The sequence below is a fragment of the Hoplias malabaricus genome, chromosome 5 (genome assembly GCF_029633855.1).
Source record: "Hoplias malabaricus isolate fHopMal1 chromosome 5, fHopMal1.hap1, whole genome shotgun sequence".
NCBI classification, from domain to species: Eukaryota; Metazoa; Chordata; class Actinopteri; order Characiformes; family Erythrinidae; genus Hoplias; species Hoplias malabaricus.
The window spans coordinates 13,231,422-13,256,560 of record NC_089804.1 but is presented as its reverse complement, the minus strand read 5'-3'; the positions used below and the strand labels follow the sequence as shown (position 1 = coordinate 13,256,560).

Sequence of the window (25,139 nt, the reverse complement as noted above, 5' to 3'; positions counted from 1 at the left end):
TTTGTTTGAGGCGCTCTTAAATGTGGCGACACGCAGTTCTAAGCTCCGCATTTTTAAGGTGGACCGGTGTGTTTGGGGGGGGGGGGACGACAGTTGTTTGTATGTGGATGAAGTTTAACTTGTGTGTAAGTTTTTAATTCACTGATTGATTTACCAGAGACACTCATTTGTAACTCGAGGTGTTTAGTTTGTAGCACTGTCGCTAATGCAGTTAGCCATCTCCGGAGTTTGGAGGCATTTCCACCTTAAGAGATCCGAAACCGCAAAACCATGGAGCAGGAATAGAGTAATCCTCACTTCTGTTCGTTGTTTTCAAAGTTTGGAGTTCTTTTCTCTGTCTAAAACAACACCAGATGCCTCTGCTATGAGCAGGGAGAGAGAGGCCTAGCAGGGAACTGAGGCGGTTTATTTACAAACACTGGTGCTCCGTAAAGACCGGTTTCGAGCACAGACTGGAGAGTTAGCTGATGGTGAGGAACAACGTTTGATTAAAAAAAGTGTTTTTGTGATTACAATCCTGAATTACGGTTTTAAGAAGCTGATGTTGTGCTTTCTGTAGTTTGCATGTTGTTTCATGTGTCTGTTGACGGTATAATGAAGCCATGACACGACGCTCAGTCTCTGTGAGAGTACACTTTCAAACGGTCATTGCAGCACTAGCGCACTCTCACTTCATACACAGAGCTGCGTTTGAATAGAGTTCAGCAAATTAGAGGAACACTGCACACCACGAAATTAGTGCCAATGATTCGTCTGTTTACTAAACATTTAACATTTTACGTATTATGTTAGCATTCCATACTCAATATATGAGAATGCATGTTTTCATAATATTGTGTAGGAACACCTATTTGTTTTTATTTTTAATCTCTTTGTTTTTCTGCTAAGTTTTTTTTTTAATCTATTTCCCAATCGCATTTTCTCTTTTCGCGCCATATACCCGATGGTTTCTGTTAAAGTAGACCATTCAGATCACTCTGACACTTTTACTGCTGTGTTATTTCTGTGTCAGAAATGTGTTATATTCACTGTTTATTTGCACTAATTTGTGTTTCGGACATTTAGTAGCGTTCGAAAACAGGCTGTAGCTGATATGGCTCGTAGTTTTTTGCTGTTTTTTTCTGTGAATCTGAATCGTAAAACTAAATTCGAGCGTGACTTGAGGGCACTACTATAAACAATATAATTAGTACTTATTAAAAGCAAGACAAATTCCAATTCCAATCGTTTCTATACAATTTTATGACCTGTGTTTGCTCACTGTCTACAGTCTGGTTTAAATTATTTGACTGTACAGCAAGGTTATGTCTGTTTATATTTTATGTACATAATGTATTTCAAATACAAGAGATCATATTTTGTTAACAATTATACCCAGTTAATCTAATTAGGACTCAGGACGCACCTGCAAATAGATGAATAGAAAAGACCAACACTAAAACATTACACTTGCTTATGAAGTTAAAGCTAATATTCATCTATTTGCAGGTGAATGCTGAATCCTAATTAAATTGATCTGGTATAAGATGAGTGCAGTCTCAAAACATTGTTGAGATTTAAGTGCACCAACAAGTTTTGACCTTGCATCACATCCCCAAAATATATTCTGCCTGTGATCCTTGATGTAGTTGTATCAATTTTCAATTTTTGTATGAATAAATGTTTACCTGGTATTATTTTTATGCACATTGACCTGTTGACTCGAACATGGCACAAAAAGGACATATTAAGTAGATTTAACATAAAAAATTATGGCAACAAAGTGACACGTGATATTATTGAATAGATGTAAAGTTACTATAATTAGTAAATAGAAACAAGCTTTCTCCAGAAACCTAGTACATGCTACTCAATTTTTGCCAGATATTTAGTAAATGTCAATCAATACTTGCAAGATATTTAGTAAATATTAATTAAGTTTTCTCAGATAAATAGTCCTTGTAAAATTCAGTTGTATTTACTCAATATTTTTGAGCTATATTAATTCATATTTAGGCATGTTATTACTAAATCCAACACATTTTAACTGTGCATTTTATTGACATTTACATAATCTTCTTGCTTAAATTTAGTTAATTTATTCAATGAATGTTACTTAAAAGTTGGAAAATTAGAATCTACTCATTAATATTACGTGTCACTTTGTTGCCATAATTTTTTTAACTAATGGGTCACATTTTTTACAGTGCAGTAGACGTGTCCATTGTGACAGAGGTCAAGCAACTGCTGAATGTGTGTGGAAAGCAAACCAAAGCATGTATGCTGTGGGTGGGATTGATTCAGGCCCTCAACCTTCTGTATATCTGCAAGCTCCAAACGTGACATGTGAACATTGCAGAGGGCTGAGAGAGCCAGAGAGGTTTGTCAACATGGCAAAATGCAGAACTCTAGCACAAACCAGCCACTGGGAGCATCTCCAAACGACAACAGAGACTTTAAAAATGTTTTTGTCATTTATTTATTTATTCATTTACTTATTTTTGTGAGCTACAAGAAATGAATAAAATCTTCTCTTCTGACTGGATTTGTACACGGAGCTGCGTTCATTCCCACTTAATATTTTCCAGCTTAACCCTTTGGGGTCTAAGGACATTTTCTCAGTCTTCTGAAATTCGTCTTTAACAAGCCCCAATGGACAGCTTGCTGAGAAGTTAGCCAATATCTTCTCACTTTAGTCCAAAGCTCATCTGTTTATATAGGTTGGTTGTTTTTGTGAAACTAAGGTAAATATATTTTCTAAGGTAAGCATTTTATTCACTTAATCTTATCTGTCTTGGACTGAGAGACCTATCTTTAGTGAGTCCTGGACCTTTAGACTAGGGACCCCTGATATAATTATAACAATCAATTAAAGAAATCATGCGGTATTTTAGACACATTTTCACATGTGGCAAATCTCTTTGTACAATATACTTAATTATACATAATACTTAAATATACTTAAACTTATACATGAGCGGACATTAAATTATATTATTTGTAAAATATACATCATTCCCCCCTTCGAGACTATATATATATATATATATATATATATATATATATATATATATACACACATACACTTTCTCGGAAATTTAAGTATAACATATGTTGTCAAGAATAATGTACATAGTTGTAGCAATTTAATGTTAAACCATACACAATATTATACATTTTTGTGGAGTGTGAGAGCGAAAACCCTGCCAGGCAGCCATCTTTCTTGAACTATCCTTCAAACATTCTAAAAAAATTCTCTCAAAATCCTGCTGACAAGCGATCAATTAAAAGTACTCCTGTCCAATTTAAATTATTACTATATATGTAGGGACTTAGGTAAATGTATATAGAAACCTCAGAAAATAAAATCAAACTAATGTCCAAATTCAGGATCCCTGTAGAACATCGGAACCTCAAACAACCATCCACCTGGAAGAAAGAAACAACAACCAGTATCTTTTGCAAAAATAACAGATGCAAATAGTAACAACAACACAAATTAATACAAATTATTATTATTATTATTATTATTATTTTACTCTTCAATTCATTGTTACGACCTGGTCTAGGTCAGACCGCAACACAAAAATGAAATAACGGAGTGTGAGGAGTGAAAAAAAAACTACAACTTAGGACAGTTTTTGTGAAATGTATTGATGTGATCGATACAGTTAGTGACCAGAAAAATGACTTCAGGAGTGACCCAGGCCAAAACAACAAACAAACCCCACACTAACTACCTTTAGGTACACTAACTAACCTGTGAAAGACGACAAAAACAAAGACAATGTGCTAACCTTACTCCCTTGCTGTGTATAAACAGAGACAAACCCCAGTTCCCAAAACAAAACGGCAGCCACTCCCTACAACTGGTACACGTTTACAAACAGGTACAACAGACAGGCAACACTCTCAAAAACATTCAACAATTAACAATTCAAAACACGAACCGAGTACAACAGCGCAAAAGGTAAACAATTAAGTGAGGAACCATTCCTGCCGGGTATGACGTAACTCTCATTTATAGCTGATGGTTGAAGCCAAACCATGGACACAGATTCCGGCATCCAGTCAGTCAGGAACCCAGGACTGGATCCTAGAACATATGGACAGGACAGGACAGAGATACAAGAGAAACATCCATGCCCATAACATCATTATAATAAATTATTAATGAAAAATGTAATACATTAATAAAATAATGATATACCGGTAGTTAAATAGTAAAAGAATAATAAAAGAATTTCAAAACGGATATTTCTCCACCAGGTTACTTTCCAATATTTCATTGTCATGTTCGTCTGAGTCAGTTCCACTTAATAACGGCATCTGCACTTGACCTCCAGGCATCACAACTCCAACCCATTTTAGTATCATAGCCTTAGCACAGGTTAACAACAGTGAGACAAAACAACAACAAAAGAGCTGCTCCAAAAACTTGAGCTAACATTGTTCCCATTGGACCAAATCTTTGTATTAACCAAGCATTCAACTCCTTTGATGACATAGCTAAAGCAGTAATTTGATTCATTGTATTATTTCCCTTAATTATTTCTGAAGCTAAAGTGATTAGGTTTTTATGTGTTTTATTAATTTCCAGAGTGGTTGTTACAGTACTTTGATCCAGAACTCCTTTAGTAACTGTGTAAACTTTATTTAATAGGACTTGAGTTCTTTATCATAATTGTCACTGTATGAGTTATGTAACCTTCTCTCCACATATTTTGAATTGGTATAAATTTAAGCTCTGGCTCTAAATAAGTACAAGTGTATTCCCCTTGGTCCTCCCATGTAACAGTATGCAAAAGAATTGAACAATCATCTCTAATTTTGAACCATCTAAAGGCATTAAACAAAAGATTCTCTGGTCAAGACTATTTTTCCAATTATTCGCCCTATTAAGTCTTCCACATTTACAGGGAAGGTGAACTGTTTTACCTAGTGTTACAGCCTGTCTAGGTAAGCCGCAACATAAAGTAAAAAAAAAAAAATCTCCAAATGTTTTATTTACTCCAAGATGATAATGGAAGCAAAACTTCAGAAGTGGTCTAAGCCTAAAATAAACAAATCCCATTCCACCCAACATATATATAACTTACCAACCCAAAATAAAGAAAGAAAATACAAAAACATGACCTAACTCCCTAACAAATAGAATGCAATTCAACCTCTAATGAAAACAAATAAGGCTACACCCCCTACAGCTTCCAACTGAGTAGGATAACTATTAGGTTAACACTACATTAGACAGCTGACTCACACACAATAGCATGAGCTGAATCACAAACAATAGCATGTTCACAGATGAACATACACTAGCCTTCATCTGGCAGGAAGAAGCAATGGCAAGGAGGAAGAGGAGGAGCTTCATTCCGTCATCCAGCAGGGCTTTATATATCTGTTCCGCCTTAAATCTGTCAGCCAACCAGAGCACGGTTCCAGCAGCAAATCAGCAGCAGCACCTGTGGCATTTACTCAGAGTAGAGAAACACAACACAAGTCACTAGACGCAACACCCCCACCCTACAGAATCAAACAACATGTTTGAAACTGTATAAAATTAAACACGTGACAAAGCATCAGGAACTATATTTTCACTTCCCTTTTTATGATGTATCTCTAGAGGGAAAGATTGTACCAACAATGACCATCTCAAAAGACGTTGAGTATGATTGCTCATTCGGTTAAGAAAGACCAGTGGGTTGTGGTCAGTGTAAACCACTATCAGCACTGAACTTGATCCAACATAAACTTCGAAATGTTGCAAAGCCAACAAAAGAGCTAACGTTTCCTTTTCGATAGTACTATAGTGTAACTGATGTTTGTTGAATTTCTTTGAAAAATAACAAACAGGATGGTCAATGCCTTGGTGATCTTCCTGTAGCAATACAGCCCCTGCACCTATCCCACTTGCATCTACTTCAAGCTTAAAAGGCATCTCAATTTGGTGCAGTAAGGACTGGAGAGTTACACAAAACAGCTTTGACGGCGTCAAAAGCTAACTTACACTCGGGAGACCACATGAGTAGCTGTCCCTTTTGAAGTAGGGCAGTAAGAGGAGACACTAGACTAGAAAAGTTTCTACAAAACGCACGATAAAACCCAGCCATTCCTAAAAATCTCCTTAACTCACGCCGGTTAGTGGGGGCAGGAAAGTCCAAAATGGCAGAAATTTTGGCATGTACAGGCCGGACTTGACCTTGGCCAACCTCACGACCCAAGTAAGTCACTACAGCTTTAGCAAATTCACATTTTGCTAAATTTAATGTAAGGGAAGCATTCTGCAACCGACTGAATACTTCTGAAAGAGTTTGCAAATGGTCAACCCATTTAGATGAATAAATGACAATATCATCCAAATACGCATCACAATTAGTTATACCAACTAATACGTGATTCATCAAATGTTGAAAAGTAGCAGGAGCATTTCTAAGTCCAAAAGGAAGAACTGTATATTGTAGAAAACTATCAGGAGTTACAAAAGCAGAAATGTCAGAAGCACGCTGGGTTAATGGCACTTGCCAGTAACCTTTCAGTAAATCTAGTTTTGTAACAAATTTTGCAGATCCAACTCTATCAATACAGTCCTCCATTCTAGGAAGTGGAAACGAATCGGGTGTAGTAATAGAATTAACTCTCCGGTAATCTGTACAAAAACTCACTGACCCGTCAGGTTTCGGCACCACTATACATGGAGAACTCCAAGAACTTGTGCTGGGAACAGCAAACCCTGTGTCCATCAAATATCCTACTTCCTTTTGCATCAAATTCCTTTTAGCTGGATTAACCCGATACGCATTTTGTTTAATGGGTCTGTGATTATTAACATCTATGTCATGATACACAATGGACGTCTGAGATGGAATATCAGAAAACAAAGATAAGTGACCCTGAATAAAACTTATCACCTCTTCACGCTCACTTTTAGACAAATGCATTAAATGTGATGATAAATTAGCTAAAATCTCTGAATTGGATAAACGTGCTGGCACAAAAGGTACACTACGCAACGTTAACCCATCTTCTTCAGGGTTATATACAAACGGAATAGCAGCAACAGTAGTGGGTAACACTTCACAACTTCCCACAGGACCACGACACACATAGGCCTTTAACATATTGATATGGCAGACGCGACTTTTCCTTTTCCGGTCAGGGGTTTTAACCACATAATCTGTTTCACTAAGTTTGGATTCAATTACGTAAGGACCAGAAAATTTAGCCTGTAAGGCTGAACCAGAGATAGGGAGAAATACTAAAACTTTATCTCCAGGAAGAAATTCACAACACCTTGCTCTTTTGTCAAAACGACGTTTCATTTTAACTTGAGCAGCAGTTAATGAAGCCATAGCTATTTTACAAGCGTTATGCAGACGTTCACGAAACGCACTCACATACTCCAACACATTGTGTTTTTCTGACAACTGCTCAGCACTCAATTGCTCATGGAGCATTCTAAGTGGTCCCCGAACTGTATGTGCGAACACCAACTGTGCAGGACTAAATCCAAGAGATTCCTGAACTACCTCCCGTAAAGCAAACAAAAGAAAAGGGACTCCCTCATCCCAATCACGTCCTGATTCAAAGCAGTATTTGCGCAGCATAGATTTTAATGTTTGGTGAAATCGCTCCAATGCCCCTTGTGATTCTGGGTGATAGGCACTAGCTACTTGATGTTTAATTGACATCTCATTCACTTGAGAAAAAATCTTAGAGATGAAATTGGAACCCTGATCTGTTTGAATAACCTTGGGCAACCCAAATGTAGAGCAGAATTTCACCAAAGCCTTGACCACTGCCTTAGAGCTGATGGTGCGTAAGGGAATGGCCTCAGGAAAACGAGTAGCAGAACACATTATTGTTAACAAATATTCATGTCCTGCCTTTGTCCTTGGCAATGGACCCACACAATCCAAAATGATTTTCTCGAAAGGCTCCCCCATCACTGGTATTGGATGAAGGGGAGCTGACAGAATTGACTGATTAGGTTTACCTACTAGTTGGCATACATGACAAGAACGACAGAAATTTGAAACATCACTCGAGTCCCGGCCAAAAGAAATGTCTCAAAATACGGTCATAAGTCTTAGTAACTCCTAAATGACCAGAAAATGCATTCTCATGTGCTAGGCTCAAAACAGGACCTCTATAAGCCTCTGGAATGACAATCTGATGGATAGTGTTCCAACCCAAATCAGAGGTTCCTGTAGGTGTCCACTTTCGTTTCAAAATTCCCTCACTCACATAATAAGCAACCGCTGATTTATTTATATCCCCCTCCGGAACAGTTTTAGCAAAACACAAGGCTAAAGATGCATCACCTTGCTGAGCTTCAATCAGCTGCTTTCTCCCAATTTTTAACCCTGTCATAATCACTTCCCCAAAAATTTTTTTGTCACCACTTGCTTTTGTCTCCTTCACAACTGGTGGACCTTGAGGTGCCATAAATGTCCCTAAAAGGGGTACCTCTGGAATTTTACGAGCTTGAGCCCTTGTTACCACACAACCAGGGAACAAAGATAATTTTTGGATCGATGTCACTAGTTTCAGGCATCACACTCACTTCTGGCAAAGGAAACACTTTTCCTCCAGCCAAATCGTTCCCAAGAATGAGGGAGACACCTGCAACCTATCTCGCACAGCAACCTTTACAAGACCTTTAACTAACCCAGATTTCAAATAAATCGTGTGCAAGGGAACTTGCAGATGACCCATCTCAATACCCCGTACCAAAACAGAGGACCCACAAAACGTCTTTTCGGAGAAGGGCAACACACTTTCTAAAATAAACGACTGAGCAGCCCCTGTATCTCGTAATATTTTAACGTGATGTAATCATCCTGCTCATGATCCTGCTCTACAATTGAAACCCACCCATTCAATAAAAAAGGCTTATACCCGTCATCCAGGCAAGGTTTGGAACTTTGCAAAGACGACAAGGCATCGGATTGTGCCAGACCCACACTTTTGAGATGCTGTTTGTTTCTTTTCTCTTGCCAGGCTTTACACTCAGCGATCAAATGTTTCTTTTGTTGTAAACCCGGACATTTGATCGCTGAGTGTAAAGCCTGGCAAAAGAAAAGAAACAAACACGTGTCTCACCATCATTATGACCCTTTTGAAACACTTTAGGTGGTACCTCACATTTTACTGGAGCAACAAACGCAGCATGTGGTAATGTGCAATCCTCTCTTACCACACGGTCAGACCGTACTGGCGATGTAAAAACAGTTTTATGAGTCAACACAAACTCATCTGCATACACCGCTGCATCTGCCAGAGAAAGAACTTTCTTCTCATTTAGATGAACCACAATATTTTCATGAACACCATTTTTAAAATCCTCCAATAAAATGAGTTCCTGTAACTGTTCAAAACTGGTAACATTAGAGGCACTACACCATTTTCAAATAAAGTCCGTTTCTCACGTGCAAACTCCACATATGTCTGGCTGGCGGTTTTCACCTTCATTCTAAAGTTTTGGCGGTAAGCTTCAGGCACAAGCTCATATGCATGTAAAATACTGCTTTTCACTACCTCATAATCCAAACTCTGACTTAAAGATAACGCTGTGCATACCTCTTGAGCTTTTCCCTCCAGCTTGCATTGCAACAACAGAGGTCAGACTTCCTTAGGCCAATGCAAAACAGAGGCAATTCGTTCAAAAGCAGGGAAATAAGAATCCACATCTGATTCTCTAAAATGAGGTACCAACTTAATATGCTTACCTACATCAAATGCCGGTTCCGGGGATGACACAGAAGAATGAGCAGCAGCCGGTAAAGGAATAAACAGGGTAGAAGGTGTGGAAGCAGGGCCAGAAGGAGTAGAAGTAGGACCAGGAAGAATGGAAACAGGGCCAGAAGCTCTCCTGTCGGTAGTCTCTGAAGAAGCACCCAGCGGTAGTAGCAAAGGGTCATATAAAGGGTCGTATAACCTCAAAGCCTTCTCAGCTTCAATCTCCAGAGCCCTCACCTTCAGTAATTGTATCTCACGCTCCTGCCGTCGTGTCTCCAACTCCAACTCCTTAAGGCACACTGCTATCAGAGGATCAGATGGTTTTGATCCCGTACTAGGCGATACCGCACTGATAGTGGACTCCTCCACAACCAGTGAGAAAGCACCTGCACCCTCACCTGCAACTTGCGCACTGACTGCCACCTCTCCATCTGGCAACACCTTTAAAGCAACCAATTTCTCAAGTAAAGCAGTTTTAATCTCCTTCCTCTTACCATGACGAGGAACAGACACCTGATAAGCCTCAGCAATCGAGACTAGATCCTTTCTACGGTAAGTATCCAATTTCCCACGAGAAGGAGACCTAACAAAATCAGCCACATCCATACTGAAGCCTTAAACCATAGAAGCTCACCCCCACCAAAAAAAAAACAAAACAGCCAGACAGACATAGTCCGACAGACCACAACAAGAAAAGCAGAAAGCCCCCCCACCAAAAAAAACCCAAAGAGGACGAGCCCCCAATTTATGTTACAGCCTGTCTAGGTAAGCCGCAACATAAAGTAAAAAGGAAAAAAAAAAGTATATCTGTCTCCCCCAACTCCTCACACTTCAATCCCACCAGACCAAGGAAATGACACAGGTTCACCAGACTTCAGTCTCCAAATGTTTTATTTACTCCAAGATGATAATGGAAGCAAAACTTCAGGAGTGGTCTAAGCCTAAAATAAACAAATCCCATTCCACCCAACATATATATAACTTACCTACCCAAAACAATAAAGAAAGAAAATACAAAAACATGACCTAACTCCCTAACATAAACAGAATGCAATTCAACTCCTTTAATGAAAAGATATAAGGCTACACCCCCTACAGCTTCCAACTGAGTAGGATAACTATTAGGTTAACACCACATTAGACAGCTGACTCACACACAATAGCATGAGCTGAATCACAAACAATAGCATGTTCACAGATGAACATACACTAGCCTTCATCTGGCAGGAAGAAGCAATGGCAAGGAGGAAGAGGAGGAGCTTCATTCCATCATCCAGCAGGGCTTTATATCTGTTCCGCCTTAAATCTGTCAGCCAACCAGTGCACGGTTCCAGCAGCAAATCAGCAGCAGCACCTGTGGCATTTACTCAGAGTAGAGAAACACAACACATAAGTCACTAGACGTAACACCTAGTTCGACATTAATTTCAGTTTTCAATGGTGATGATATTGTTGTAATTATCCGTTGTGCCAATGTAGTTAATTGTGATATGTTTACTCTTTCAGTAATATTCAGGACTGGAAAAGTGGAATTCCTCAAAATTTCTTCTACTCTAGAGCGTTTAGGTCTAAACTTTTTCCGAACTGGTCTTGGACTCTGTTGTTGAGCCAAGTCTCTGAATTGTAATGAAGTGTGATTTCTGCTCTCTGTAATTTTTGATGGTTGTGCTGTTTCTGGGACATAGACTGTCAATGTCTCCAAATCTTTTGTCTTGTTTACTAGCTGCCTCATTTTTGGCATTGTCAGAAATGTCATCAACATCATCCAAACCAGGGACAATCTCCTCTACAGGAGTTTGACTCTTGTTTGTCTCATGCCTGTTATTTTCTGTATGTTCTTCCACACTTTCTCTTGGCTCTTCTGAACCTGCAGCAAGCATCTCCTCCTTCTGAGAGAGGCGTTTCATCTCTTGGCACTTTAATACAATGAGATAAATGATACCACGTTGGAGACCCTCTAACCTGGACCGCAGTTCCAGTACTGCGAACAACTTCAAAAGGATGTTCCCGGCGTTCGTTATACCATTTTCTTCTAAACACCTTCACGAACAAACATGGAGTTGGCATTTGTCTGCCTGTCACCAACTCATGAGGAGTAATGTGCAAATCACGTAGCTCACTTGAGCGATACACCATTAATACTAATGGAAGTGCTGCTATCCAATTTATACCTGTGTGCTGGCAGATTTTAACAATCTGATTTTTTAAAACACCATTCATTTTTTCACAAATCCCTTGGCTTTGTGGATGGTATACTGTACCCAGATGCTGTTTAATTCCTAATTTTGCAAAATTAATTTCACTGTTTTATCCACAAACTCTTTCCCATTATCTGAAGATATTTGATCTGGAAATCCCCACTTGCTTATGACTGCTCTACACAAAAACTTGGCAACAGATTGAGCTCCTACTTAGTTAGATAAACTCAGGCTTGAATAATAAAATATTTTCCACAAAATCTAGTATTTACCTTCTACCTGTTTTTATTATTTCATCAAATTCCAAAAATTCTTCATGCATAGGTCCCCTCTGAATATTAATTTCTAGGCAAATTGTGCACTTGCTAATGACATACTCAATTTTTTAATGTGAATATGATGCTTAAATCCTTGAAGTTCTTTGTAATTTTCTTAATATCCCCCTTGCTATGTGAACTAATCCTTGGTCATCCAGATTCAAAGGACCCAACAGGTCTGAAGCACTCATGTGCAAAGTGACCAAACTGTCCACAATTATAGCACACTTCAGGGGACTGCTGAAAGTTCAGGTTAAATCTTCCAGGTCTTCCTCTACCTAAATTTCCTCGACCTCTTGCTCTACAAGTCTGCATCTGACCAAAAACTGGCTGTGGCCAGAATGTAACTGGCACCTCTGATGTGGACTGGTTTACTTGAGGTTGTGTCTGATTCAGCTGAGATTGTGGTACCGGCTGAGTTGAAGGCTGACTTTGTATAACTACAGTCTGTTTCTTTTCTTTTTTCTTTTCTTTTCTTTCTTTTCTCGTCCACCAGTCGTACTTGATTCAGTTTTCTGAGGGTATCTTGGTCCTGTGCTTTCTGAACTGTCATTGCATTTGATTGCAACACAACAATCACCTATTTATTTTCCAATTGAACACACCTCAAAGTAGCAAAGAATCTCAACAATAAACCTCAGACCAGCTTAGACTCATAGTTGAATACAACTCACATTTATAACCCTTAATAAAATGAAAAATTTTTTACCACTGTGTGGCATCCCCCCTTCTTCTTACGTCACTCAACAGATGTCTGGGGACAGAGGAGACCAGTTTCTCAAGTTTAGAAATAGGAATGCTCTCCCATTCGTGTCTAATACAGGCCTCTAACTGTTCAATCGTCTTGGGCCTTCTTTGTCGCACCTTCCTCTTTATGATGCGCCAAATGTTCTCTATAGGTGAAAGATCTGGACTGCAGGCTGGCCATTTCAGTACCCGGATCCTTCTCCTACGTAGCCATGATGTTGTGATTGCTGCAGAATGTGGTCTGGCATTATCTTGTTGAAAAATGCAGGGTCTTCCCTGAAAGAGATGACATCTAGAGGGGAGCATATGTTGTTCTAGAACCTGAACATAGTTCTCTGCATTAATGGTGCCTTTTCCAGACATGCAAGCTGCCCATGCCACAAGCACTCATGCAACCCAATACCAGCAGTGGTGCAGGCTTCTAAACGGAGTGTTGATAACAACTTGGGTTATCCTTGTCCTCTCTGGTCCGGATGACATGGCGTCCCAGTGTTCCATAAAGAACTTCAAATCGTGACTCATCTGACCACAGAACAGTCTTCCATTTTGCCACACCCCATTTTAAAAGACCCCTGGCCCAGTGCAAACGTCTGAGCTTGTGGAGCTTGCTTAGAAATGGCTTTTTCTTTGCACTGTAGAGTTTCAGCTGGCAACGGCGGATGGCACGGTGGATTGTGTTCACTGACAATGCTTTCTGGAAGTATTCCTGAGCCTATTCTGTTATTTCCTTGACAGTGGCATTCCTGTTTGAGGTGCAGTGACGTTTAAAGGCCCGGAGATCACGAGCATCCAGTAGAGTTTTATGGCCTTGATCCATACGCACAGCAATTGTTCCAGATTCTCTGAATCTTTTGATGATGTTATGCACGGTTGATGATGATAACTTATGAGTCTTTGCTATTTTACGCTGGGTAACACCATTCTGGTTTTGCTGCACTATCTTTCTGCGCAACAATGGTGGAATTGGTGATCCTCTTACCATCTTGACTTCAGAGAGACACTGACACTCTGAGAAGCTCTTTTTATACCCAATCATGTTGTCAATTAACCTAATTAGTGTTAATTGGTCTTCCAGCTGTTCGTTATATGCTCAATTTCCTTTTTCCAGCCACTTATTGCTACTTGTCCCAACTTTTTTGGGATTTGTTGATACTGTGAAATTTTGAATCAACATATTTTTTCCTTTAAAATATTACATTTACTCAGATTTAACTTTTGATCTGTCATCTATGTTCTATTACGTATAAAATATTGACATTTGCCATCTCCACATCATTGCATTCAGTTTTTATTCACAATTTGTTTAGTGTCCCAAGTTTTTTGGAATCCAGTTTGTACCAAGTCTTGAAAAGGGCTTATAATGGTTATCTTCATCAATATCTATCCCTATTAATTTCTAATCTCTTATTCATAATAACCTCCTGCATTCATTCTTTTTTATTGAGACTTTGTCCCACACACTCTCAATCTGAACAGGTCAAACAGAAGGAGGAGGGTGGCCATTCCCCTCACATTTCAGCTCTCACTTCTTATGGACAAAAACAAACAAACACCAGAGAGGGGCAAGTGAGACCAGCTCCACTTACACACTCTCACACACACACAAGGATGCTCACAGAACCTCCTAACATTCCAAATCACAAACCAAGCTTGAATATCTAACAATACAACAAAACAACATACACACAACAGTTGACCCAAAGTCGACTTAATAACACCACTATAGCATGCTTTTCATTTCACTGCCGCTCCTTATTTCCTATTGTAATTTATTCTATCTGATGAGGGGTAATAATTCAAAGAGAGGCAGCATCAAACAGTGTTTATCAACAGTATTTTGAGTGGGCACCCCAAATTAAACCTTAGTTTACTCCTCCAGTTCCTGTGAAATGACCTCAAAAATCATCTAATGATTTTTCAGGATTTAGGCCTGGATAATCCCGCCTCTATAAAAGAGGGCTTCATCCAACAGCGGCTACCTACACTATTTTCCATTTTCCTTTATTCTTTTTCCTTTTAAATCATTATTTTCTTTTTTCCTTTATTCTTCTATTTCTTCACTTTTAATTTTCTCATTTCTCTTCTATTTGCCTTATATTCCTTAACTTTAACCTTACATAAATTTTAACCAAATGCCACTGGGCCCCAGGGATTCTAACTATTTTTAATATATTCCAATTCCACAATAACTCAAAGCTTACTTTCACGTTGTGACTAAAAATTCTTTTACTATTACCTTTATTCTATCTTTACATTATTTTAATTTAAAACAAAGAAAACTCTCCCAGCACCATCAACACAATACTTCATACACTAATGAGTCTAATAGTCAAACCGTCAAAAAGTCTAATGAGTCAAACCGTAAGGAAATTAGAGCGGAAATGGCAGTCGACTAAACTGGAAGTATTTCACTGTGCCTGGAAAGACAGCCTTATCCAATATAGAAGGGCACTCGTCAATGCACGTTCAGCACATCTGTCCTCACTGATTGAAAATAATAAAGACAATCCTAGAGCACTCTTTAATGTAATCTCTAAACTTACAAACAATCGGGCAGCTACTGATCCACAGATCCCAGCCATTCACACCAGCAATGCTTTTATGGACTTTTTTAACAATAAGATTGAAAATATTAGACAAACAATAAATACCATATTACTAAATCCAGCCTGTCTGTCATCTGGTGTGGATGATATAGAACAAAACATAGAAGAAAGACTAGAGGACTTTGACCCACTACCACAGCTAGAACTGGAGAAAATCATCTACTCGTCAAATTGTACGACCTGCACACTTGAATACCAACAAAACTATTTAAAGAAGTATTACCAGTCATAATCAATCCCATCTTAACAATCATAAATTCGTCCCTTAGACTAGGTCACATACCCAAAGCATTTAAACTAGCAGTTATTAAACCCCTGATCAAAAAACCGAATCTTGATCCTAGTGTACTATCCAATTACAGACCCATCTCTAACCTTCCTTTCATATCTAAGATATTAGAAAAAGTTGTGGCCCAACAACTTAGGTCATACTTGCATAAGAATAACATATATGAAAAATTTCAATCTGGTTTTAGGCCACACCATAGCACCGAAACAGCTTTAGTTAAGATAACAAACGACCTTCTTCTCGCCTCTGATCGAGGCTGCGTATCCATGCTAGTTCTACTAGACCTCAGTGCAGCTTTCGATACAATTGATCATACTATTCTGCTAGAAAGATTAAAAAACATGGTTGGAATAACAGGAACAGCCCTATCATGGTTTAAGTCTTACCTCACGGATCGCTATCAGTTTGTAAACGTAAATAATGTTTCTTCTACTCATACAAAAATGAGATTTGGAGTTCCCCAAGGCTCCATTTTAGGACCTTTACTATTCATATTATACATGCTGCCACTGGGCAAAGTTATTAGCAGGCATGGCATTACCTTCCACAGTTATGCAGATGACACACAGTTATACATATCAGCCAAACCAGATGACAAACCTACACTAAAGAAAATGGAGGACTGTGTTAAAGAAGTGAAGCATTGGATGTCATACAATTTCCTTCTGCTAAACAGCGACAAAACCGAGGTTCTCCTTCTAAGTCCAAAACCTGCTATAAATAAAGTATCAGACTTAATACATAATTTTGACTTCCCTGTTCTCCCGAGCTCATCAGCTAAAAATCTGGGTGTTATAATTGATTCAGATCTATCATTTGATCAGCATATAGGTAACATTACAAGAACAGCTTTCCTACATCTTCGGAACCTCGCTAAGTTAAGAAATTCCTTATCCCTCCCAGATGCGAAAAAATTAGTTCATGCTTTTATTACATCAAGATTAGATTATTGCAATGCACTTTTATCAGGATGCTCCAGCAGAAACTTGAGTAAACTCCAGTTAATTCAAAATGCTGCAGCCAGGGTCCTCACTAAAACTAGAAAATTTGATCATATCAGCCCAGTCTTATCGGCCCTTCACTGGCTTCCAGTTAAATTCCGTATTGATTACAAAATTCTTTTACTCACGTATAAATCCTTACATGGTCTCGCCCCTGAATACTTGCAAGACCTCATCACACACTATGAACCACCAAGATTACTTAGCTCTCAGGGCGCCGGCCTCTTACTAGTACCCAGAATTCATAAGACTTCAGCGGGGGGGAAATCCTTCTCCTACAAAGCCCCTCAGCTCTGGAACAATCTTCCAGCTAGTGTTCGGGACGCAGACACAGTCACTATGTTTAAGTCTAGGCTCAAAACACACTTGTTCAGTTTAGCCTTTGGCAACTAACCTCTGTGTAGTTTAAGGTTGTCATTTCAGGAACTCATGGACATGGAGAATCAGGGTAAACGTGGATGATGTGCTCACAATTTCTCTTGCTTGGAACGAAAGGATGTCTTTGCCTAAGCTCCTTCTGGTTTCCCTACTCCCAGTCTGTTACAGTCTGATCCGTCACTACACTAAAGAAAATATTCACATGCTCTTATTCTCTGCTGCACTCAACTAAACTAACTGCTTCCCTTTTACTGTTTTACTGTTTTCTGAGAGAATGGTGGCCCACTGATGGAAGATTGTTTGCTGGATTCTCCTGCAGACCAGACCAGACCAGCTGCTCACCTTATTATTATTATTTTTATTATTATTATTATTATTATTATTATTATTATTATTATGTAGCATAATGACACTTCATTGATGATCATTTAACATTCAATCTATAGTTTGATCAGAGGAGGATGGGTCCCCTTTGTGAGTCTTGGTTCCTCCCAAGGTTTCTTCCTCCAGCCTCGAGGGAGTTTTTCCTTGCCACTGTCGCCTTCGGCTTGCTTGCATTGGGCTTTGATTTAAATGTTCTGTTTTGAAACTGTGAAGCTGCTTTGTGACAACGTCAGTTGTAAAAGGCGCTATACAAATAAATTTGATTTGATTTGATTTGATAATATGGTGCAGCCCAACTATCAAAAAGATCAAGCATACAACCAGCGCTCAAATTTGTGAAAAGCTCACCTTTATTTGCCGGATTTAAGCGGTAGTCTGTATGAAGGAGCTGCCAGATGATGAAGGCCACAACTCTAATCCCATCCTCGTCGCCAAATTCTTGTAGTTAATTTCAGTATTGTGAAGAAGACACTGAAAAAGACCGCTACGCTGACACCATCCTTTCGTTGCAAAATAATTAGGTTTATTACAATGAAAAGAACAGCATCTTAACAAGCCCCAATGGACAGTTTGCTGAGAAGTTAGCCAATATCTTCTCACTTCAGTCCAAAGCTCCTCTGTTTATATAGGTTGGTTGTTTTTGTGAAACTAAGGTAACTATATTTTCTAAGGTAAGCATTTTATTCACTTAAACTTATTTGTCTTGGACTGAGAGACCTATCTCTAGTGAGTCCTGGACCTTTAGACTAAGGACCACTGATCTAATTATTACAATCCATTAAAGAAATCATGCGGTATTTTAGACACATTTTCACATGTGGCAAATCTCTATGTACAATAAATTATACTTAATAACTTATACATGGGGCGGCACGGTGGCGCAGCAGGTAGTGTCGCAATCACACAGCTCCAGGGGCCTGGAGGTTGTGGGTTCAATTCCCGCTCCGGGTGACTGTCTGTGAGGAGTTGGTGTGTTCTCCCCGTGTCCGCGTGGGTTTCCTCCGGGTGCTCCGGTTTCCTCCCACAGTCCAAAAACACACGTTGCAGGTGGATTGGCGACTCAAAAAAAAGTGTCCGTAGGTGTGAATGTGTCTATGTTGCCCTGTGAAGGACTGGCGTCCCCTCCAGGGTGTATTCCCGCCTTGCACCCGATGATTCCAGGTAGGCTCTGGACCCCCGTGACCCTAAATTGGATAAGCGGTTACATATAATGGATGGATGGATGGATGGAACTTATACATGAGTGGACATTATATTATATCATTTGTATAATATACATCATGTACTCAGTGAAATGGAAATAATGGAGAAAGAAGAGGGGCAAAACCCGAATATCCGCTATCAATCTAACTTTACCAACCTGTGTATCTCTGCTGGAGAAGGACTATTGCCATGTGGTGAAACTGACTCTGATTAATGCTCAATTGCTCTCAAACAAGACATAATACAGAACAAGTTTTATTTCTTCAAGTGGCTTGGACTTTATTTATATAGTTTCAACCAGGATAGAACTCGCAACTCACTGAACTGTGCCCACCAGGCTATAGACATTTACCAAAAAAATCCAGCCAACAGCATTCTGTGTCAATTCAAAAAGGGCTAGAGAAAGACCAACACAAACTGTATGGCAACAGATGTTTGTAACAGAGTGGACAGTGAGAGTACATGGTAATGTAAGCAGCATTGCTGTGTCTGATCCACTTGTACCAGCACAACAAACATTAACACACCACCACATTATTATCTACAGCACTGAGAATAATCCACCAATTAATCATACCTTCTCTGCAGTGGTTCTGTCCTGACCATGGAAGAATAGGGTGAAATGGAGGAAATAAAATACATAGCATCCAATGGACTGTAGTCTTTAATTATAAAAATATAACGGCATCCTGTGAGGTCAGTGGAATTCAGAGATTGGTCAGTGAGTGTACAAACAAGGAAGTGGTCATAATGTTACGTTTGCTCAGTGTAAATTCATTCATTCGTTGCCAGTAATCACTTTCTCCTGTTCTATTAAAACTGTCTGTGAGTACTACATCGTTTGGCTGCAATCAACATGTCCACTTTATGCAGGTCACACTTCCTTAAAGAGAATGTCAGAGCTTTAATGTTTGGTTTGTGACAGTGATATTGAATAAAACCTATCCACCTGTACTGCCAGGATAGAACTGTCACATAAAATACAGCAATTACACTCACTAACCAAGACAACACCTAAATACACGGAGGGTAAATAAGGTAAAGGGGCAGGTGCTCAAACCATGCATCCAGTCCTGAACAAAATTAATGAGTTCATGTAATTCTAAAAATATATAACAACTTCTGAACACTGAACAAAATTTTAAAAAGCTGGTTCTCACTGAATGAGGAACGGAGATGGTGGTGGGGTGTGAGTTTAACTATGTTAAAAGCACCCTCTCCTGAATTGTTCCTCTCAGTTCAAACGAGAGCTCAAACTGTTCTAATATCTTGACATTTTAAAAAGATAAAAGTTTGGTTTAAACCTAAAGAAACCACTTAAATTTTTTCAGGTTTTCACTTTGGAGAAAATCATTTTATAGAATTATTTGGGCACAAAAGATATGGGTAAGTTCTGCCTTTTTAACTCTGAATCATAGGTTTTGATTTATCTTAGATTTAAAGCCAGTAATGATTCAAATGACTGGACTTTATAAATTCACTGAATTGCTGTAATGAAGACCTTCTCACAGAGAAATAACTTCCTTACTTCATGTGTTGTTAATTGAAGAACTGTACTGAGATGAGATACAGTACTAATCTGTTTTTTCTTTGCTTTCCAGAACACAGTACAGATGCAGAAAATAAACGTGTACCAATGTATGATACTTATGATGAGGATGAAACTGATGAAATATGTCACAAGGAATATGTAGAAAGAGTTGGGTCTATTGCAATTCCCATATTCTTTACCACTGTGATCATTCTCAGTCTCATTGGTAACGTAATGGTTCTGGTGATCCTTGCCCTCTACGAGTCCCTGAAATCATTGAAAAACCTCTTCATCCTCAACTTGGCTGTGTCTGACCTGATGTTCACTCTTGGACTTCCATTTTGGGCCTGTTACTACATCTGGGGCTGGATATTTGGAGACGCAGTGTGCAAAGTTGTCAACTTTATCTTCTTTACTGGATTTTACAGTAGCAGTGTTTTCCTGATGTTGTTGACTATTCAGCGCTATGTAGCAGTGGTCTACCCTCTGTCTCTGGGAGACAGGTCAGAAGTTTGCAGTTGTTCCCATCTTGGCTTGGGTGGTGAGTGCTGCAGCAGCAATACCAGCCTCAGTGCAAAGCTCTGTCATGTCTGAACCAGACGACCCCAACAGTCTTCACTGTGAGTTTAACAGCACTACGACCGTCATTGCTGTTACATTAGAACAAAACTGTTTTTTTGTGGTTGCAGTTTTGGTCATGGCTTTTTGCTACATACGAATAGTTCAGACTGTCCTCAAATCCCGAACAAAGAAGAAACACAGGACTATAAAGCTCATCTTCTGCATTGTGGCTGTGTTCTTTGTTGGCTGGGCTCCTTATAACATTGTCTTATTTCTACAGTCATTAGTTTATTATGGGATAGAGACTTTTACAGATTGAAAGTCAGTGATCATCTTGATTATGCACTTTATGTCTTCAAACTTCTCGCTTTCTCCCACTACTGTCTTAACCCAGTGTTTTATGTTTTTGTTGGTGTAAAATTCAGAAATCATGTGAAGATATTTCTACAGATTTTTTTTTGCAAAAAAAGTTTCAAGGACCCCACCAAATGGCCACAAATTCTGGGTTCTCAGGGCTCAATATAGGGACCATGAAACAACTATGGAGGTATTTTTACTCAGTAAGACTGACAATGCCAACTATAAGCAATCAGAACACACAGAGCATTAAAGAAATTCCAAGGCTTTGGACCAGCTGTTGAAACTGTTGGTACATTGCTGTAATTATTGTGTGTTATTAAAAAAGGTATTACAAAGATGGAAGATAGTGCTCTTTGATGTATGTTCAATAAGATATATATATATATATATATATATATATATATATATATATATATATATATATATATATACATATATATATATATATATATTTGCTATCAATAGCAAATAATCTTTCAGTTTACTGAAAATAAAAACGGAATTATTAAAACTTATGATGAAATTTTCTATACTATCTGTTATTTTCAGAAGAAAACCACCCTTTAAAAAAATCACATCTATGTAGACATCTGGTGTGTTAAACTGTGGCTAACATTTTGTCTTACAACAAAACTAACAATAAAATATAGTGGATGTTTCCATAACAAGGAAAATATTAACTGTTTATGAGAGGTTTCATATGTCATACAGTTACTGTAAAAACACAATGTAGACGGAAAACAGTGCAGTGTTTTGTTTGATGTGGGAATAAACCATACAGTGTGGAAACATGCACAAAAACACACGTGACCCAAATAACCCAGCAAAATGTCATGTTTAAGTTAAAACCAAAGATTCATGGTTTCAAGTTCATCATGAAACCAACTGAAGATACAAAATGAAGCATCTTTTACACTTGTTTGTCACATATTCTTCAAAAATTGCATTTAAATAATTATATATTTTAAAAAACTATTGACAATATAAATATTTAATCTGAAAATAATAAATTTGTTTTACTAAGTAATTGTATTATCTCTGTAAAGTAACAAAATTGTCATTTTTTTAAAGAGTTTTGTTTTACATTTTTTTCATGCCGTGATATTTTTTTGGACTAAAATACTAGATTTAAATCTGTCAATCCACAATGTAAATAAACCTCTTTACATAACTCATTAACGTAGCTAAAAACATTAATTCATTTCCTGTAGCCGCTTCAGGGTCACTGTGGGTCCGAAACCCACCAAGTTTATCCAGTTCAGAGTCACGCTGGGTCCAGAGCCTACCTTGAATCATGGTACAAATGTGGTAGTGTAGTAATAATAGTTGTATAAATGTTTATAATGCACTATTTAGGGAGTGGGTGTTTTTTGGGAGAGAATATGAGATTTATTCATTCATTATCTGTAACCGCTTATCCAGTTCAGGGTGGGTCCGGAACCTACCTGGAATCATTGGGCGCAATGCAGGAATACACCCTGGAGGGGGCGCCAGTCCTTCACAGGGCAACACACACACATTCACTCACGCACTCACACCTACGGACACTTTTAAGGCGCCAATTCACCTACCAACGTGTGTCTTTGGATTGTGGGAGGAAACCCACCCGGACACGGGGAGAACACACCAAACTCCTCACAGACAGTCACCCAGAGAGGTCCCTATTAATAATAATAATAATAATAATAATAATAATAATAATAATAATAATTTATTTCCTTATCTCTCTTTATCGGCTGCATCTGGGGTCTGTCCTCTGGAAAACATATTTGTTAATTTTGCACATTTGGCAGTATCTTCTTTCAACGTATTTCCTTTTTTTATCCTGGCTTTTCGGCTCCACCTGCCCTCCATCACCACAGACTGATGCTTTGTGCTATTCTGCTGCTATATTTAATTTCACTGCTCCAGAAAAGACAACTTGTGGGCTCAACCAACTTAAACATTTGGGAGGGGAGAATTCCCTCAGATGGTAGAACCCATCTAATCTACTGCAATGTAGGAGCTACGCTGTCAGATGAATGGAGAATGAATGCATATTTGAATGGAGAACGAATGCAAGAAGAATAGATAAGTGACAAATAATTCAATAATAGATAAGAATAGATAAGTGACAAAATTATTTTTCCCATCTCATCCTGCCGGGTCATCACACACTCACATAGTCACTAACACACTCTCACCGATGGGCATTTTCCAACTGATCTCCCTACCAGCCTGCAATTTTGCACTGTGGGAGGAAACCAAAGTGTCCAGAGGAAACCCATGCAGAAAAAGGTGAGAGCTCATCAAATTCCTCACAGACAGTGAATCAGGGCAGGGATGGAACCCACAACCCCAGAACACAGGAACCGTGCGACACTACCTGTAGACCCCTGGTAAATAAATACGAGATAAAAACTACACTAATTTAAGAGACTATTAAAGGATCAACATTCTTAAATCACAGAACAGTTGTTTCATGTACTGGGCTTCAGTTTTGTCTAACACTGGGTTTACTCTGCACACGTTTGAACTTTGGACTACATTTGAAAATCTAGTGGTGAGCAATGGAGCTGAATTCTCTTTACTCCTCAGTTTTTATTTTACATATTATGACTCATGCTACAATATACACGTGACTGCATATAAATTGTGCTGAATGGAATCTTGAATGAACCCAGCCAGTGTCTCTCAATGCAAGTGTGAACACTGCTTCCTCTTTCATCCTGAAAGAGAGTCACAGAACAAACTATGAACATTAATGAGCAGAGATGTATCAGCAGTTTCTAAATGATATCTATTTGCTTTGTTTGGAGTAATATATCCCTGGAAAAAAATAAACATGTACTGATGACTTATAAAAGCTTTTAGAGTAATAGGAAGTTTCTAAACTCTGAACGGCAACACCAGCTCTTCATTCCAGCAGGGACTTGGGATGGTTTGATAATGTCTACATTTGTCACTTTAAAATTTAGCAATGAGTCACCATAAAACCCAGCACTGACCGCATTTTGACTTAGAAGTGTTATTAAACCTAACTGTATCACTTGGTTGTCTGTGTGTGTTTGACCAGCCTTTAAACTAATGTTGGCATAAGAGCTGTATATTTTTTTGCATATTTCCATAAGCTGTTAAATAGATTTCACCGTGTTTTCTGTGGCTGCTTGCCCTCAGACACCCAAAGAGATTACTGTTCCACATTCCCAAAAGTACATCCTAAAGTTCCTCACTTACTCCACAACAGACAAACCTATATCTGGGGCAACACTACAGTTCCCTGATTACACACTATCCATGCTGGGTACCAAACGGCAGTCTACATAAAAAGTTTTGAGAAGGTTTTTAATGCTTTGTAAATAAAGTTTGTTGTTTGTAATGTGTGTGATGCCCAAAGATGCATTAGTACCATGTCCAGTTTGTTTTCCTAGTCTTTTGCTATCACCTCTCTAACACACACCTGATGTGGTCAGTTGCAGGCTGACTGCTATCACATCATCCAAGTAGATGCTGCAGATTGGTGGTCGGTGGGGAGACCCTCTAATGTTCCAAAGGATGTTAATACCTTAGAGTGTCTAGAAAAAAACTTTGTATACATAAGCAGAACATTATGATCACCTCCTTGTTACCACCCTCACTGTCCATTCTTTCAGCTCTGTAATTCTACAGTTACAGACTGGAGTCCATTGTTTGCCCCTTTTCACCAGAACCCCCAGAAAACCACCACAGAAATGGTATGATTTTGGTGGTGGATCATACTCGGCACTGCACTGACACTGATGTTGTGGCGGTGTGTTAGTGTGTGTTGTACTGGTATAAGTGGATCAGACACAGCAGTGCTGCTGGAGTTTTTGAACCCATCAGTGTC

At 38.7% G+C, this 25,139-nt stretch overlaps 1 protein-coding gene across 1 annotated transcript in view; it reads left to right on the top strand.

Annotated features, from left to right (window-relative positions):
- Positions 1-21,318, top strand: part of LOC136697214 (chemokine XC receptor 1-like) — a 30,486-nt gene extending 9,168 nt beyond the window's left edge. Inside the window, exons 3-4 of the mRNA XM_066672245.1 lie at positions 447-459; positions 20,871-21,318. Coding sequence (XP_066528342.1) covers positions 447-459; positions 20,871-21,251 — 394 coding nt within the window. The 3' untranslated portion in view covers positions 21,252-21,318. The remainder of the gene's footprint in view (positions 1-446; positions 460-20,870) is intronic.
- The last annotated feature ends 3,821 nt before the right edge of the window (positions 21,319-25,139 follow it).